The following is a 15,541-nucleotide window of genomic DNA, read 5'->3' as shown; positions in this document are numbered from 1 at the left end:
CAAACGGAACAAAGTCCCCCATTCGATTCCATGTTTGGGAGCATACCGCTTGCGTACGTGTCCATTGGAGCTCCTGAAAGACTTCCACCCCCACTCCTCTCTCCCCAACATTCCCCCCTCTCCTCCTCGCTCATATCTAGAGACTAGAAAAAATCGCGCTTTCGATGACCTCTAGGATAGACTCCACAACCATCTGCATACTCAGGCAAATGCCACTTGCTCATTGGCTATTGACTCGTGACACTTGCAACTGGGACGCTTGCGATTCGATACTTTTTTGGTTGAAGGTTTCCCATTGGCTAAAGTCCTTCAGATAAACTGTAATCCAATCACAGAAGCAATATAAATGTACAGTTGTTTGGATTCTAGCATATCGTGAAATGAATCAGCGAATTTTTCCGGTCTCTACTCATATCACTCACTACACATCTCTCCTCCCCCTCCCCTTTTTTTTATAAACACTATCACGATATATTTCCCTAACCTCCTTTTTAGTTTTACGGGGGTGCTGGGTTATTGAAGACTCTAACTGCGTTTTCCGGTAAAAACTGAAATTTTCGGAATGATGTAATGAATCTTCAATTTAAAAAAAAAATTAAAAAAAAACACTAGGTGTTTAAAGCCCATATTGAAGACACTGGCTGCTGCCTCAGGATTCAGGGATTCGAGGTCGCCTTCTTGACCTTGACCTCTCTCTGTCAACACATTCAATCACTCCTGAACGTTGCACATCACCAACGAACGCTCCACTCCTCCGAACACTGTATTGGATGGCCTTAAAGTTTTATTATTATTATTATTTTTGCTGCCGATCAGCTCCTGAAACATACAAACAAACAAGGTGATTACTGCCGCTGCTGTGGATATCTCGAGGGTGAAAGGACTGTGAATGTGAAACATGATCACTAGAGACCTGCAAAATTCGCGGATTCAATGACCTCCAGGATAGACTCTACTACACTCTACACACTCGGGCAAATGCCACCTGTTCATTGGCTGTTCATTCACTTGTGAGTCGTCTCGACCGAGTGTCTGTTATTCGACACTTCTTTGAGCGAGTGTCTCTAATTGGCCTTCATTACTCCAGATTAACAGTGAACCAATTGCAGAAGCAGCGAAAAGTTATAATTATTAGAATTGTAGCATATCACGAAATGAATCCGCGAATTTTGCAGGTCTCTAATGATCACGTAGGGACGGAAAAAATTCGCGGGTTCAATGACCTCCAGAATGAACTCCATAGTTCTACGTACACTCGGTCAAATTCCACTCACTCATTGGCTGCTGTCTTGTGAGACGTCCCAACGTACCAGCCTGTGATTCGATGAAGCTTTGGTTGGTTGTTTCTCATTGGCCCAGAGTCACCCAGGTGAGTTGTGAGCCAATAACAGAGGCAGCACTGTGGTATAACTATTTGTATTTCAGCCTATCGCGAAATGAATTCGCGAATTTTTCCGGTCTCTGATGATCAGCTGTGTCTCGCTACGCTAGGGACGGGTGACTTTTTTTTTTTTTTTTTTGCGGGGAAAAGTCTGAAAGTTCATTAGACTGCAATGAGGCGTGCCCGCGCTAGTGATTGCTACCTTACAATTGGCGGCCGTCTGCAAGAGAAGCCACTGTCCTGTTTGGCTGGGCCATTCAGGACGCGTTTGCTTCCTACACTGGATGGCTGGGATTCGTGTGCCGACAAGAGAAGTGCAAACTGAAAGAAACTTGACCGATTGCGACACACACAGGCAATGAAGCTACAATGTTCTAACACGCGGCTGGTCTGGAGATATTTTTTTCGCGGATGAAACTTGGTCGTCTTCATTGTTTATTTATTAACTGTGTCGTTCTAAGTTGATGAAAACCTCGGCTAGGCGAAGCCACGCGCGATATTCACCAGTACTTTCACTGCATGGGCTCGTATCCCAGCGGGACCAGAGGGTACCTGGTCCTCCCTGTAATCAAAAGGTCCCTCTATGCTGGGGCCCGCTTTTTGCTTGCAAAATCGTAACTGTGAATTGGGAAAAACTAAACTCTATCCCCCATACCCCGGGAATCTTAACTATTTTTCGCTCATGGTTTTTTTTTTTTTGTTACAAACTGAACCAAATGAAAATCCTCTGGCCATACACCGTTTATAACGTAGTTTTTTTTATTTAAAAACTATGGCACACTCTGCTGATGTTTTATTTTTAAAAAACAGTTTTTTTTTCAGTTAACAAATAATATTGAGCAAAAATGGGGGTTATTTTCTATAAAAAGTATATTTTTTTAATGTTTTTATATACTAATATATATGTATATTCAATGGTTAAAAATATAGTGGTTTTACTCGTTCGAAAACTGTACTTCGTCGTATTTACAAAAGTGTTAGAGGAAAAAAAAATCCCTGTCAAGACGGTTGCTTACAAAACTCGCATGACTCCACAAAACTTTCCGTTATAATTAAGAGTCGTTCGATCTTCGGCTGTTTCCACAATTTATCTGTTGTCCTTGTTGGCCATGATTTGGTCCCGTGTATCTTTAGTTGATTTTTACTGTTCAGTGACATACGATCAAATGAAAAGCGGTAAGTCAAAGAAACAGAAGATTTTCTAACCAGCATGTCGCCAAATAAAGTCACTAAATTTGTTGGTCTTTAATGACTGAACGTGACGTGATGTTCACATATTCGATGGGGCTTGTAATTGGTGGTTTCTGAAGTTTTATATATGCCGCAACAAAATATGTATATTTTTTGATAAAAACGTATATTCTGTTATTTGACAACATAAATTTTATTATATATGTTATTTGTTTAGGTCAAAAAAAATTGTTGCAGCTAAAAAAAAATTTTTCGCTGCGTACTAACAAATATTTTAGTCTAGCAATGAAACACAATAATTCATAGCTAAAAAAAATATTTCTATATAGAAACTATTTAAAATCGTATCAAGGTATTTTTTTGTATTTTAAACTCGTCAATAAAATATTATTTTTCAGTATTAAATTAGTTTAAGAAATATTTTTCCGTTAGTTTAAATTATATTTACTCCTCACGGGTATATTGTTAGTGTTTCAAAGAATAAGATCGATATTTCAAATGTATTACAAAAATTTCTGAAAAACATGAAATAGGCTACTTAAGATCACGACCACCATATGCGAACGTTTTATTGATAATTAAAAATATTTAAACTTAATCCGAAGGTTCAGTAAGTTCTTTGTAAGCCTGATAACACGTTGAAATTATTCTGCTCGTCGACAGTCTATTCATTTATCGTTCTGTATATGCCTGTATTATAAGTCGTCCATATTTTTAATACAACCAAATATGTATTAAGTGTGAAAAAAATATTTTAACTTTCATCTGCTAATGACTATTCGACACAGTCATTAGGCGAGTATCAACCTAATTATGTTTATCATTGTATGTTGCAAGAAACATCGCCTTTCTCTTGTCCCCTAGCGACTTTAAAACAATCATGAAAGTTAATTTGACGTTTTTTTCACATTTGTGTTTTGGATCACATAATGAATTGGTCATGAATTGCTGATATTTATGTTGGCATGAAACAGACCCCGTTACATGCTTTACGAATATAAATTTAGGTTTTCTGAAATAAAAAAAATTGTTAGTCAGTCTTTCGGTACTCGCCAGTGATTGTATCCTCTAACCTCTGTAACGATCATACTCATGTGTTCTCACGTTGCAAATACACTTATAATATGAAACTCGGACACAAAACTTAAAGTAATGTTCTTTAAAATATTGCCGAGCGTGATAAATATATAGATAAATAACATATTAATTTTTTCAAACACCAAAATTTCTGGATGCGAATGAGCGCACATACTTTCTGCTTAATGTTTCATTTGGCACACCAATACGTTTCATATGTCCCCTAATGTTTACGGAAGTAACTACGAGTTTTTGTTGCTACACTTGGGCCCGCCATCTTGACGTTTCATTCGCGAAGTTACTCCTACCAAATTCCATGTACCAAGAGCTGCGATGTTTGCACATAAAAAAAATATATTATTAGCTGACTAATGACGGGCACAATCATAACATTAATTATCTTTCAAATACTTGTGATCGAGAAAGCACGCATCATTTGATATTATACTAATAACATATTGCACAACGAATTTTAACTATTATATTAGTGAAATAAAACAAGAACTTTTGGCGTGACAGCATAATATCGATGCATTCATGGGTGTGGCATGCACTGTAAATGTTGTAAATTGTGTCAAAACACAAAGGCTGCTGGCTCATTTTCATACATTTTGCCAAATATTCTGAAAACAAATTAAAAAAACTATATATAACAGCTGTATGATCGCATAAACCAATCTTTAAAAGAAAGAAAATCTATAACCGGAAAAAAATATATGTATAGTAAATACTTGGAAGAATACTTTCGGGAATAAATCTACGTACTACCCAAAATCTAGCTCCAGATAAAAATTTCATGCTCTAGGGAGTGCTACAGAAAGCAAAATATTGCAGAAATTCAATCTGTTGAAGGGCTCTCCAGAGAACATTTACTTATGGCAAATCCTCTGAGAGTCTTAAACTCGGTTTACCTGTTGAATCATTTTTCACGCTTGCGTAAGTGACTTTTGGTATATAGCTACCAAACTCGATTTTCGCCAGAAATTCTTTTCAATCCATTCTGACCACATGTCTACAGGCTTGAACTTGGACACATTTTAAGATATGTTCATGTATACATGTGTCTCAATAAATGTAATCAACTTTCTGTTTTTCCATAGAGATTTTCCATCGAATCTGAAATAATTTTTTGAACCAAATATTTGTTTTAAACGTATTTATGCACCAATATTACTACAGTAACTTTTTATCTATTAGTGGCAATTACAATGCCATAAGATAATTCTCCAACTTGTTCTAAATTCATTTTGTATAGGTTTTAAACGCATTCTAAAATTAGGATTGATATAGGCATTAAATTGTTTTTTTTTTACTTGCCGAATACGCAAAAAATATAATTTTGTTCATGAACTCAATTGTGTATAAATTTTATCTATTTAGATTTATACCTCCATAGGTCCCCCCGCCCTCCTTTTTTTCTCAGAAACTATTGAATCAAACAAGATTTAACACGATTTCGATTCAGGGAAATTGTTTATTTATCTGGATGTAAATAATTAAAAACGGTCTTAATTTTAAAGTATTGAGGAAGACCAATTGGTTTTCAAGGTTTGTTTTAGCGTGTTTGGGCTTGCACAAATATGCCATCTCAGTAATATTTTGGTAGTCTGAAAACAATTGCACATCTTCTGCACAGTCCGGGGACATTTAGCAAACTACACCTGAATCACACAGATGATAGCTTCTTTGTATTGGTGTCACAAGATGAATTATTTTCGTCATACTGAAACTCGGACGAAAAATTAATTTTTGCATATTACATTTTCGATTTTTTTATAAAAGGATAAGATAAATATATTTCAATGAATTCATGAATAGCAGTAATACTTCCAAGGCTGTAAAGTTATTTTCGTGCGCTGGGATAGGGTTTAACATGTTAAATGCTTTATTGTTAAGGGATTGACGTTTTCGCGAAAAATAATCGCTCATTAAACTGAAATAAGGTATGCCTGCTCTAGCAACTGTTTTTTTTTGTAATTAGCTGCCGTCATCATGCATCATGCAGACATTTTTTTTACAAAACTGTTTACAAACAAATCCCACACTGCGCATTGCAATAAAATAAAATATATATAAGAGAAAACGTATGTAAATAGTTTCTGTACATTTGTTTTTCTGTTTTTTTTTTTTTTCCTTTTTACATTTTCACTTTGTAAATACACTTAGAAAAAAATACCTACACTAAATTGTTGGTACTTTTTATCTTATAGAAACGTTCTTATCTTTGCAATTCTTGGTGTATTTTATTGTTTGAAAGTAAAATATGAACATGAATTGCATTGTGACTTATAATGTTAAACACGTAAAACTCAATCCCGGTGCATAGCTGTGTCCCCAGTCAGGACTTGGTGGAATTATATTATTTTACTATTTCCTTTCTTACTAGACACCGTTGTTCTTATACTATTTTGTAGTTTTTGGCTGATGCAACGCCCGTTGAAACGATCACGTGCTCGACGTTTCGGTTTGTCTCGTTGCAGCCATCTTCAAGGGCCATAAACCATTTAAGCCCTGGTGTTGAGCCAGAGTGGCCTAATTACGTACGGACATTATTTACACCGTCCCTGGTCGTGATTGCAGGAAGTACTGGCCAATAGAATGTCTGCTCCGCAATTGCTCAGTTCATTAAGTTGTCTGATCTCGGTAGCTATCTACTCCCTGTACAGAGTCTTAATTATTGAGTGAAGGCTTCCGTAGCTGAAGTCCCAACTACTTCTAGGTAACTGGGTCGTCGAAGCCACTCCATTGAAACAATAACAAGGCCCATGTGTTTCGCAAAGTTTCGAGTTGAGTTAAGGCTCAAAGCACCCTAGCTCGTTCTCAGACGGTAGATTCATTTTTAAAACTGTAGTCACTAACTTTTAATATTATTCAAAACAGCGTTCTTTCCACCTCTTTCTATTGTGGTGTGCTTTCTCTACCAGTAACAGCTAGTGAAGAAATTAATGTGGCAAATATGAACATAGTGTTTCGATGTCTAACAAGAATTATTATTTTTTTTTTTGCAAAAAACAATTATTCGTTTTAAACTGAAATAATTTTATTAAAACAAATCGTGTGTTAATTATGTGTAGCATCAATATGGTAGTCATCGGAGCAATGGATCGACATAATTTTTTGCATATAGATAGTTAATGGACCACAGAGTGACATACACTACATATAATTACGAAAGTCCATCACTATGGGAGTGAAAATGGAGTGTGTTTAGTTTTATAATAGAAAATCATAGGAGGCATGTCATAGACACACAATACCGTAAGTTTGTGTAGTTTATCTGTGTCCACCACACGGTCATATAGTAAGGCCTGGTAAATTCCTATTCTTCTCCTTGGCGAAACCCATCCGCTTAGTGAAGCTTGCAGCTGCTAGAGAACTAAAGGTGCTAATAACATTTTAGTTTAGAACTCCGTCAATAGATGGCGTTGCCTTGAATTTGTAACGCGCTATCGTTTGTTGCGTCCGTCACGTCTTGCCTAGGCGTTACCTGCCTTCCCACGAAATGAAGGTAAAGATTGGCGTCTCGGTTTTACAATCACTGGGACTTTAAAATAACTTGAAACTCGGTAGTGAATTTCCTGATATTATTCTGTGTTTAGCCCGGGCAACACCGGGTGCTTAAGCTTTTAATAAATCAGTTAACTGTAGCGGCTAACACACACTATGGTTAGGGACCGGATAAATTAGTGGGTTCAATGACCTGCAGGATGAACTCCATAGTTCTACCTACACTCGGTCAAATGCCACCCACTCATTGGCTGGTCTCTTGTGAGACGTCCCAACGTAGCAGCCTGTGATTCGATAAAGCTTTGGTCGGGCGTTTCTCATTGGCCCAGAGTCACCCAGGTGAGTTGTGATCCAATAGCAGAGGTAAAACAATTTGTATTTGAGCCTATCGCGAAATGAATTCGCGAATTTTTCCGGTCTCTAACTATGGTTAATAATAGGTTCATTTAGTCGTTTCCCGCAATTAGAACCAGTTTTATTGCGACGTAGCGAAACATGTTCGTGGAGCTGTTCGCTAACCCTGGAACCTGATCCGCCGCGAATGAAACGGTGCAGAATTTTATTATCGGCTGGGGCAAAGTGAGCACAGATGGCCAATTCGACCCTCACTTCACGCATCATTGACCGGAAGTAATCGGAAGCGAAGGAACAAGGTTCGGGCACGCTTCCAAACAGCTCGGGCAGTAAAACAAAAGGGAAGGGGTGGGGGAGTGAGAGCAAGAGAGAGAGAGTGCGTAATTGGAACGAACACGTGTTTCCGTGGTTATTCGCGAACAAGGCCAATGATGGCCGGGGTACAAAAGAGTCGGAAACGTTACATAAACGACTATAAAATGGGTGTGTCACAGATATGAATTACTGTTGTATGGCTGGTCATCTGTTCACGAATTAATAATTTAAAATAGCACAAAAAAATCCTTTCGGCAAGTCCTACAGGCGCACGTAATTTCCAAGTTCATATTTATTTCGGAACATTATGAAACTTCTGGAACACACTAGAAAATTCTGGAACATTATTGGGGCTGTAGGAAAAAATAATCACCCATTGTGTTCTTGAAACATTTCAAAATGATCGATAAAACGTTTTTGGCATATTCCATGCAGCAAAAAGGTTTCGACTGTTTTCTGTTTAATGCATCCAGTAGTGTAATCGAAAACACTTTCGAACAAAAGTTTCTGGTACAATTCATATTAAGTATAATAATTTCAAATTAATGGAATACTTTTCATATTAAGGTAGTTAGTTAGGTAAAAATGATTTTAATTTTTAAGTCGTCAGATGAATACTTATCTCATTGGCGAAATTACATATCAGTCTATAAGTAATATAGGCCTACGTAAAATTGCAGCACTTCTCGTGTCCATAAAAAGTTATATACAAACATAGTTATTTATGTAAACATAGCATATATACATTTGTATTAACGATTATTTTGGGGTCAAGGGACCACGAAAAGGAACACTAGGTAGAAAAATTACGACAAACTTTCAACATGGTGACTGCAAAAATTAGTCTTCCTAAATTCGCTCTTATCTAGTACCTACTTATAAGGACGCGATTATCGTTTCAGGCAATAATTTTATATTTACATTTCATACTGTTAACATTGGCAAAGTTTAGAATATTTTAGCTTTAACAAGATGACGAAAATATAGATTGCACAAATTTGCATTTTTAGCTAAAAGTTACATTTTCAACGTATTTGGGACGTACTAGTAAGGATGATCTAATAAATCTGATATTTGCTTCTTAGTTATATAGTTAAAATTTCTTTCAGAAAATATTTATTTTATGTTTAATCTGTAAATATTCTTCAATTTGACAATCGTGATAGGCTAGGAAAAATTAAATATTTTTTTTCTAAAAAATTCTAAAGCATATTAAGAAGAAGCCTGCTAAAAATTGGCATAGCTGTTAAAAAAAATAATCGCAATGGTGCAGTGTTTTAAGTTATAATCAATAGTCCATCAAACGTTTTAAGTTTCATTTTTTGAGCGTTGCCAAACTTTTATAGAGGTTCGACATTTTTCGCTGAATGATTTGGAGCCAAATAAAATTCGGATTTACCCTCACTTGGAGAATTTCTGTTCAGTAACGTTTGACGTGAACGCCCTTATCAGTTTATTTACTCCAACTTGCCTGTCACTCATTCCTTCCCTCTCATTTTTCTGCTGCAGTCATTGAGTCTTGTACAGTGCGAGCCAGAAGTCTTGCGAGCTGTTGGCTTGGAGTGAGGAGTAAGTGGGAAGAAAGAAGTGGAAGAAGCAGAGATTAGGAAAGAATACAGTTAGAGTATTTGTAGTCAGAAGTGAAACCGTTTTTACCCTCCCTCATTCTTTTTTTATGATTTCCACATACCAGTATGGCGGTTTATATTTGTATAATCTGTTCTCACCTGCTTTTATTAACGACTGTAGTTAAGCTGTTCGGAAGAAAATTAGATAAAAAAAATATTGGTTAATACGTTTATATGTGCTAAAAGTTCAAAACGAATCTTCATAATACAAATTTAATTATATTAATGGACATGTATTTCCAATTTAACCTCCAATACAGGCACAGCTGATACATTTGTAAACAAACGGCCGCCATATTGGTATGTGTAGTACACTGAAATCCCACTCCCCTTTTGGTTTCGCCTTCCCCCCCCCCTCCTTTTTCCTTCCTCGTCAAGAATCGTACCTTATGCTCCATCTGTTTATTTTCCTAATCTCTGGGAAGAAGGGGGAGTATGTATCATCTTGCGGCCAAGGAGGTTCGAAATCACATTGGATTTTCCAGTGCTATACCCGTTTAAAATATGTTGATCATGTAGTGCTAAGCGAACTACAGTGTAGCTTATCCTTAGATTGCAGTGTGCATTTAAATGGGCAATTACTCTCTCTTTCCAGTGCACGATTTCTGCTTTTGGCACTGTCCTTGTTTCGGTGTGCTATGTTGGCAGATGCAAGCCATAGAGCAGGAAATATTCAGAAGCAACTTTGTAATGTAATGAAAATGTGTTTAATGGATCGGAAAAATGGTATTGATAAGGTAAAATTTGGAATGAGAATTGTAAAAGTACATTTTCCTTCTGTATTTTAACACGAATTTCTTTCTTTTTTTATTTCTAAGGAGATCCAATTTAAAGACCTCATCTTGGTTTCAACCGTTTGTTAACATTTTGTTTAAACCCTTTGATTTTAAGTAGTTGGGCTCTTTTTCAGCATTGCACATACTTTCATGGAATGCCTTTTTATTAAAAGTGACTGATCGTTACAAATAGTTTCTCCTTTAAAAAATAATGGTTGGTGTTTGGCATTTGATTGTTTAACTCTCAGGATGACTGCAACTTTAATAAGACTGGCAAGAGACACTATGTTATGGTCTCAGAAAAAATCAAGAAAAAGTATAGTTAAAATTTATATTAAAACTTATCATTAACGATTGTATACTAAATAAGACATAAATTTAAAAAAAACGGGTAGGATCAATCTCGCAACAGTGTTCGCCATTTTCTGCCATATAAGCTTGAATAAGACTACGTATGTAGATGCACTCGCCAACATACAGTCATCGTTAAGATGACTGATGTTTTTAGAACAGTTGATGTGTGACCGGGCCGTGCCGAGTAGGCACTATTTTGTTCCTTAGAGCTCCACCCACTATCTGGCTCTGCCGGTCCGTGCCGAGCAACGAGTTTCCATCCAAAACTACGGAATCCAGCTCGTAAGACGTTCGGCCGGCACTATACTACAATGTTGATGGTCCCTACGTACCACTCATCACGCGCTTCTCAAGATAGACGCATCTTGGTGAAAAAAATAACGCCAAGTCATTTGCCTTTTGCTGTCGCCTTTACTCGCAGTTTTTTTTTTATTTTCGCCGTGAAATATGGTCTTGTGTCATGCAACTTGTCTCAAATTTAAAATTTCTCAAAAATATTTTGTTCTAATTTCTACCACGGAATTCTCTGGTGTATTTACATTTAACCTGTGACATTGACTGATTTTTAGCTTGTTTTATGTGCTTTTGTGTATTTAGTTTTCTTTGTCTGTTATTCGTGTATTATTTATGAGATACATTGCAAACTATCAGTGGTCTTCTGCTACTGTTGTTGTGTAAACAACTTCACGTGGTTTACAGTGTTCGTAAACAAACATCCTGTGCTGCTTTGTGACAGTTGGTAAACCACCAAGCACTACTTGCAAAAAACATAATATTTGATATATGTTATATTATACAAATTTATCTCACACCCTGTTTCACTTTGCCTGGAAAATGACAGAGAAACAATATTCAGTTACTAACATCGATATTTTGCCCATTTCTTTCACACCTTCGTCTTACTTATTAGTCTGAATAAAGCGTAATGTGATAAAAAAAAACTTACTGTTATTCTTATCTACCTGTACGTTTATTATATTGGTTGCTTTTAATTATGAAGTTTAGTAATAAATCGGATTTAAAGATTATGTATGCTTACTGTAGAAGTAACTACGTAGTTCGTAGATGTAATGTTATTCAAAGTTTTGCAATGCATACTAATCGACTCATTTTCTTTTTTATTTCAGGGATTATTACTACGACAGGTGAGTGATTAATACTGTTTATAATTAATGTGGTAGATATCATATAAGATTTCATCAAAATGACAAAATCAAGTTAAAACTTTTAAGTTTAGATTTGTCTCGTAGTTATTTTTTTTTTTATAAAACTGGTGTTTTTCTTTAACTTAAAGACAATTATACTTAAGAACAGTAAATAGTAGTAAATAGGAGTAGTGAATTATAATTTTAAAAATTAGCTTCTTAAGTGTTTGAACCTGCAAGTTTATTTTTCCTTGGTTGAACCTGTGTGTATTTTAATTGCGTAAAGATTTATTTTTTATTGTTGAATATTGTGTGAGATTTTTTTTAAGTAGAATTTCTACCGCTGTTCTTGAACTAAACGTTCGGAGGTATGGAAATGATAAAAAAAAAGGGGAGATTTATTATAATATACTGCCTTAAATGGAGGAAGTGACTGTTTTCAAAGATAGTCGTTGACATTTACCGTATTTTGAATAGCTATTGTGCATTGTGTTTGTAACTAAATATCTGAAAGGCATTAAAACAAATACGAAGTCAGATCTATCAGCAAAATAATCTTGAGAAACTTTCATTAATAATAAAAAATTACTAGTCTTTAATTATAGAAGTTATATTTAGTACACATATAAATAGCATTCACATTTCAAATGTTTTTAAGTGATATTGGTAATAGTTGTTTTAAAAAAAAGCCATATTTTTCTATTCGTAATATGATGCTCTTTTGAATGGTGCATCATAATTTATTGTAGCTACAATATGTCTTTGATTATTGCCGTTTCTATACAAGGCAGTGAAAAGTTGGAAAAACAACAATTGTAATACCTCTACTGAACGAAGGATTTTTCGAAAAAGTTTTACAAAATTAATTTTTTTTAATGCTTATAAGAAGTGAAATTTATTCCCTGAGTTCGGACGTCAAAATTTTTAAGTCCTCTATAAAACAACTGTATTAACTTATTTGCATATCATTGCATTCATTGCACATACTGCAAGGAGCAGGTTTATACCAGACATTTTCTGCTTTAGTCCTGCGGTGAAGAAGGAAAAAAAAAAGTGCTCCCGAAGAATGCATGGCCCGGGAAGACAATACAGCAACTCATTCCATTATTCAAAATACGCGGCTCCATTACTTTGCCCTTTTATACTGCACCTTTGGGGGGCACCAATACTTCTTTCCGGCCCGCGAATGGCTGATCCCGCCATTAAAGTTAATTGAATTTTCCCGCGCAACTTGCTCCCGCTCTTAACCTCAAATTGACTGCGTTTGGCCAGGGAGCGCGGTTTGAGGGTTGAGGAGGGGAAATAGAGGGGCCAGGCATTCGGCGGAATACCACGAGCTGCAGTTTTGCCGCCGACAAGTCTTGCTGTGAGGCGCGAGATGAGGGTGCCAAGTGGCTGGCCTTGCGTCGCGACCCGTTTTTAATTTCCATTCCTTTCCCAGTCGCCCCGTTCCTCAGCCAATACGAGCCGCGCTTGCGTCGGGCGCCTGCCGAGACGCAAATTCCCGGATGAATATCCACGACGGTGCTGAAGAATCATATGCCGGTAAAAAATTTTCTTTTGAAATATAGAGGGGTAATTTTGTAGCAATAATGTTACTTCTAACACAAACTTTTTATATATTTTTTTGACGTGACAACGTCTAATAAATCGATGAACGCCTGCTGCACGCACGAAAAAGTGTCCCGTTACGCTGTGTCCCGTTACGCTGTGTCCCGTTACGCTGTGTCCCGTTACGCTGTGTCCCGTTACACTCATTGTACGCTTGCGCCGCATCTATCTCTCTTCCACTCGATTGGCCTATGAATCTACTATTATATTAAGTAGGTTAAGGCGGGCTTTTCAAAAGTACATTTTAAAATTTAGTACTTTAACTTTAACTATCATTTCATCAATGTTTTGTTATGACGTTGTCACGTTAAACTATCGTCCGTAAACCGACTTTACAGACAACCATTTTTTTTTTTTTTTTAACTATTAAACAGTTCTGAATTACCCAAGATCTGGATCCTTCGCCATTTAACCACTTTTTTCTTTGGCGCAAACGAAAAAAATATTTACATGAATACATGTCAAAAGTCCATTTTGTCAAATTTTTTAAGCAAAATCGAAGAACTGTTTCACCCTTTAAGGAAACCCTGTAGAAATTTGTGTTTATTTTTAGTTCAATATTATATGTATAACTAATTCAAGTTGAATTTTACCTAAATTTTTATTGGGATTTTAGCTATTTCAGACTGAAATATGGACTTGACCAGGTTTGTAACTAAGGTTAGGCGTTGGTTATCTTTGTAAAAAAAACTTTGTTGGATTTGGCCGTCATTGCAACACATTTTGAGCATTTAAGACTGTGATCTTATCTTAAGTTACACCTTTTTTAATTAGCCTATAGGTTTTGTTGGAAGATATAAAACAACAAGCATTACCGCAACGCAATATTTTTAGTTGTATTAAATATTTATATAGTGTACAAAAGTAATAAAAACTGTAGGCTAACACAATGTAAAACCAGAAACGTTATTTTTTTTTGTGATTTTAAGACAAAACGTTTTCCAAAATATTAATGTATTCAACATTTTCTTCAGTCATAAATTCACTGTCAGACTCATCATCGGCATAATATAGGCCTACACCAGTTTGAAGAGGCAGCAAATTGTTTTCATATATATTTTTCCTGTACCAATGTAGTTCTTCAATTTGATTCCATTTATTTACATAATGTGTTTTCAACAGTTTTTTAACATCTGCAATTTTGTCTGTTTTACTTTAACACTAACGTTCAGCACATCAGAATTAATCAAAGAATTTTTTCTTAGAGATCGTGCAATATTCGTTGGATATTGATAATCGCCCTTAACTGTAAAGGCTTGGTTTTTTCCTTCTACTTATGTTAAAAGTAACCTTCTGACACAAAAAATCTTGAAGTGAAGGTCTTTAGTGTCTTTGATACACTGTTTTGTGTTTGTCTTCCAGCCATAGTATTGCCAACCCTTATCAAGCTGTTTTAAAGTTCCTTGAGATTTAAAAACGTCATAATAGTATTTTATATCCACAATAATATATTTCTGATAATTCATTTTTGTATCAAGCCGACAACTGCTCGACATAAATGAGTGGCCAGTTACAGGGTACACTATTTCTATTTGCTTTATTTGTTGTGAGATACGATATAACCGTATTAGACATATTGTAATCAGCATAATTTTTATTTTTATTTTTCCCCGAGCAACCATCTGCGACAAACCCGATTGGTCATCAATATCATTAAGTTACCTGCATGAAGCTTTGTAACTCATTGTATACTGCTGATGCTATCTTGTTAGACAATTTTTTTTTCATTTCATGCTCACACCATTTGTAAACAGAATCGTTGTCCTTAGCCAAAGTCGCTTCGCCAGTCAAAATGCCAGACTCTATAGCAAGGTTTTAAAAGTAAAATTGCAACTTTGGAAGAGGGAGTTTTTTTTTGCATGTCAAAGGATAATGTAAATAAACCGCCTTTTTTCTCTCTTTCCGAAGGGTAAAAGGAAAGGCTGTTCTGTATAATGTCAGATTAATTTGTAAAGGATTTAATTTTACTCTCTCCTAATCTCTCTCATGATCCAGGGCTTCAGTATATTCTCCAAGCATGTTGAGCATAATCGGTTGTGGGCGTTTTAGAACTCAAATTAAACTTTGATACAAATATTTTTTTTAAAAAGACCGTGGTTAACTTTGAGCTTTACAGTTTGAACTGATTTACCATACGTGCACCACATTTTAGCAGTGTTAATGTTAGAATCCAAATCGATTTTACGACTATTTTTTCTCGAA

General features: G+C 35.8%; 1 protein-coding gene across 3 annotated transcripts in view; it reads left to right on the top strand.

The window, feature by feature from the left end:
* LOC134538386 (uncharacterized) overlaps nt 1-15,541 on the top strand; it is an 835,281-nt gene that overhangs the window by 616,203 nt on the left and 203,537 nt on the right. For all 3 annotated transcript variants that reach the window (XM_063379668.1, XM_063379669.1, XM_063379667.1), the window contains one exon: nt 11,711-11,728. In XM_063379668.1, the coding sequence (XP_063235738.1) occupies nt 11,711-11,728 (18 nt within the window). The remainder of the gene's footprint in view (nt 1-11,710; nt 11,729-15,541) is intronic.

This window comes from Bacillus rossius, chromosome 13 (genome assembly GCF_032445375.1).
Source record: "Bacillus rossius redtenbacheri isolate Brsri chromosome 13, Brsri_v3, whole genome shotgun sequence".
In the NCBI taxonomy this organism is placed as follows: Eukaryota; Metazoa; Arthropoda; class Insecta; order Phasmatodea; family Bacillidae; genus Bacillus; species Bacillus rossius.
This window is presented reverse-complemented; position numbering and strand designations above follow the sequence as displayed.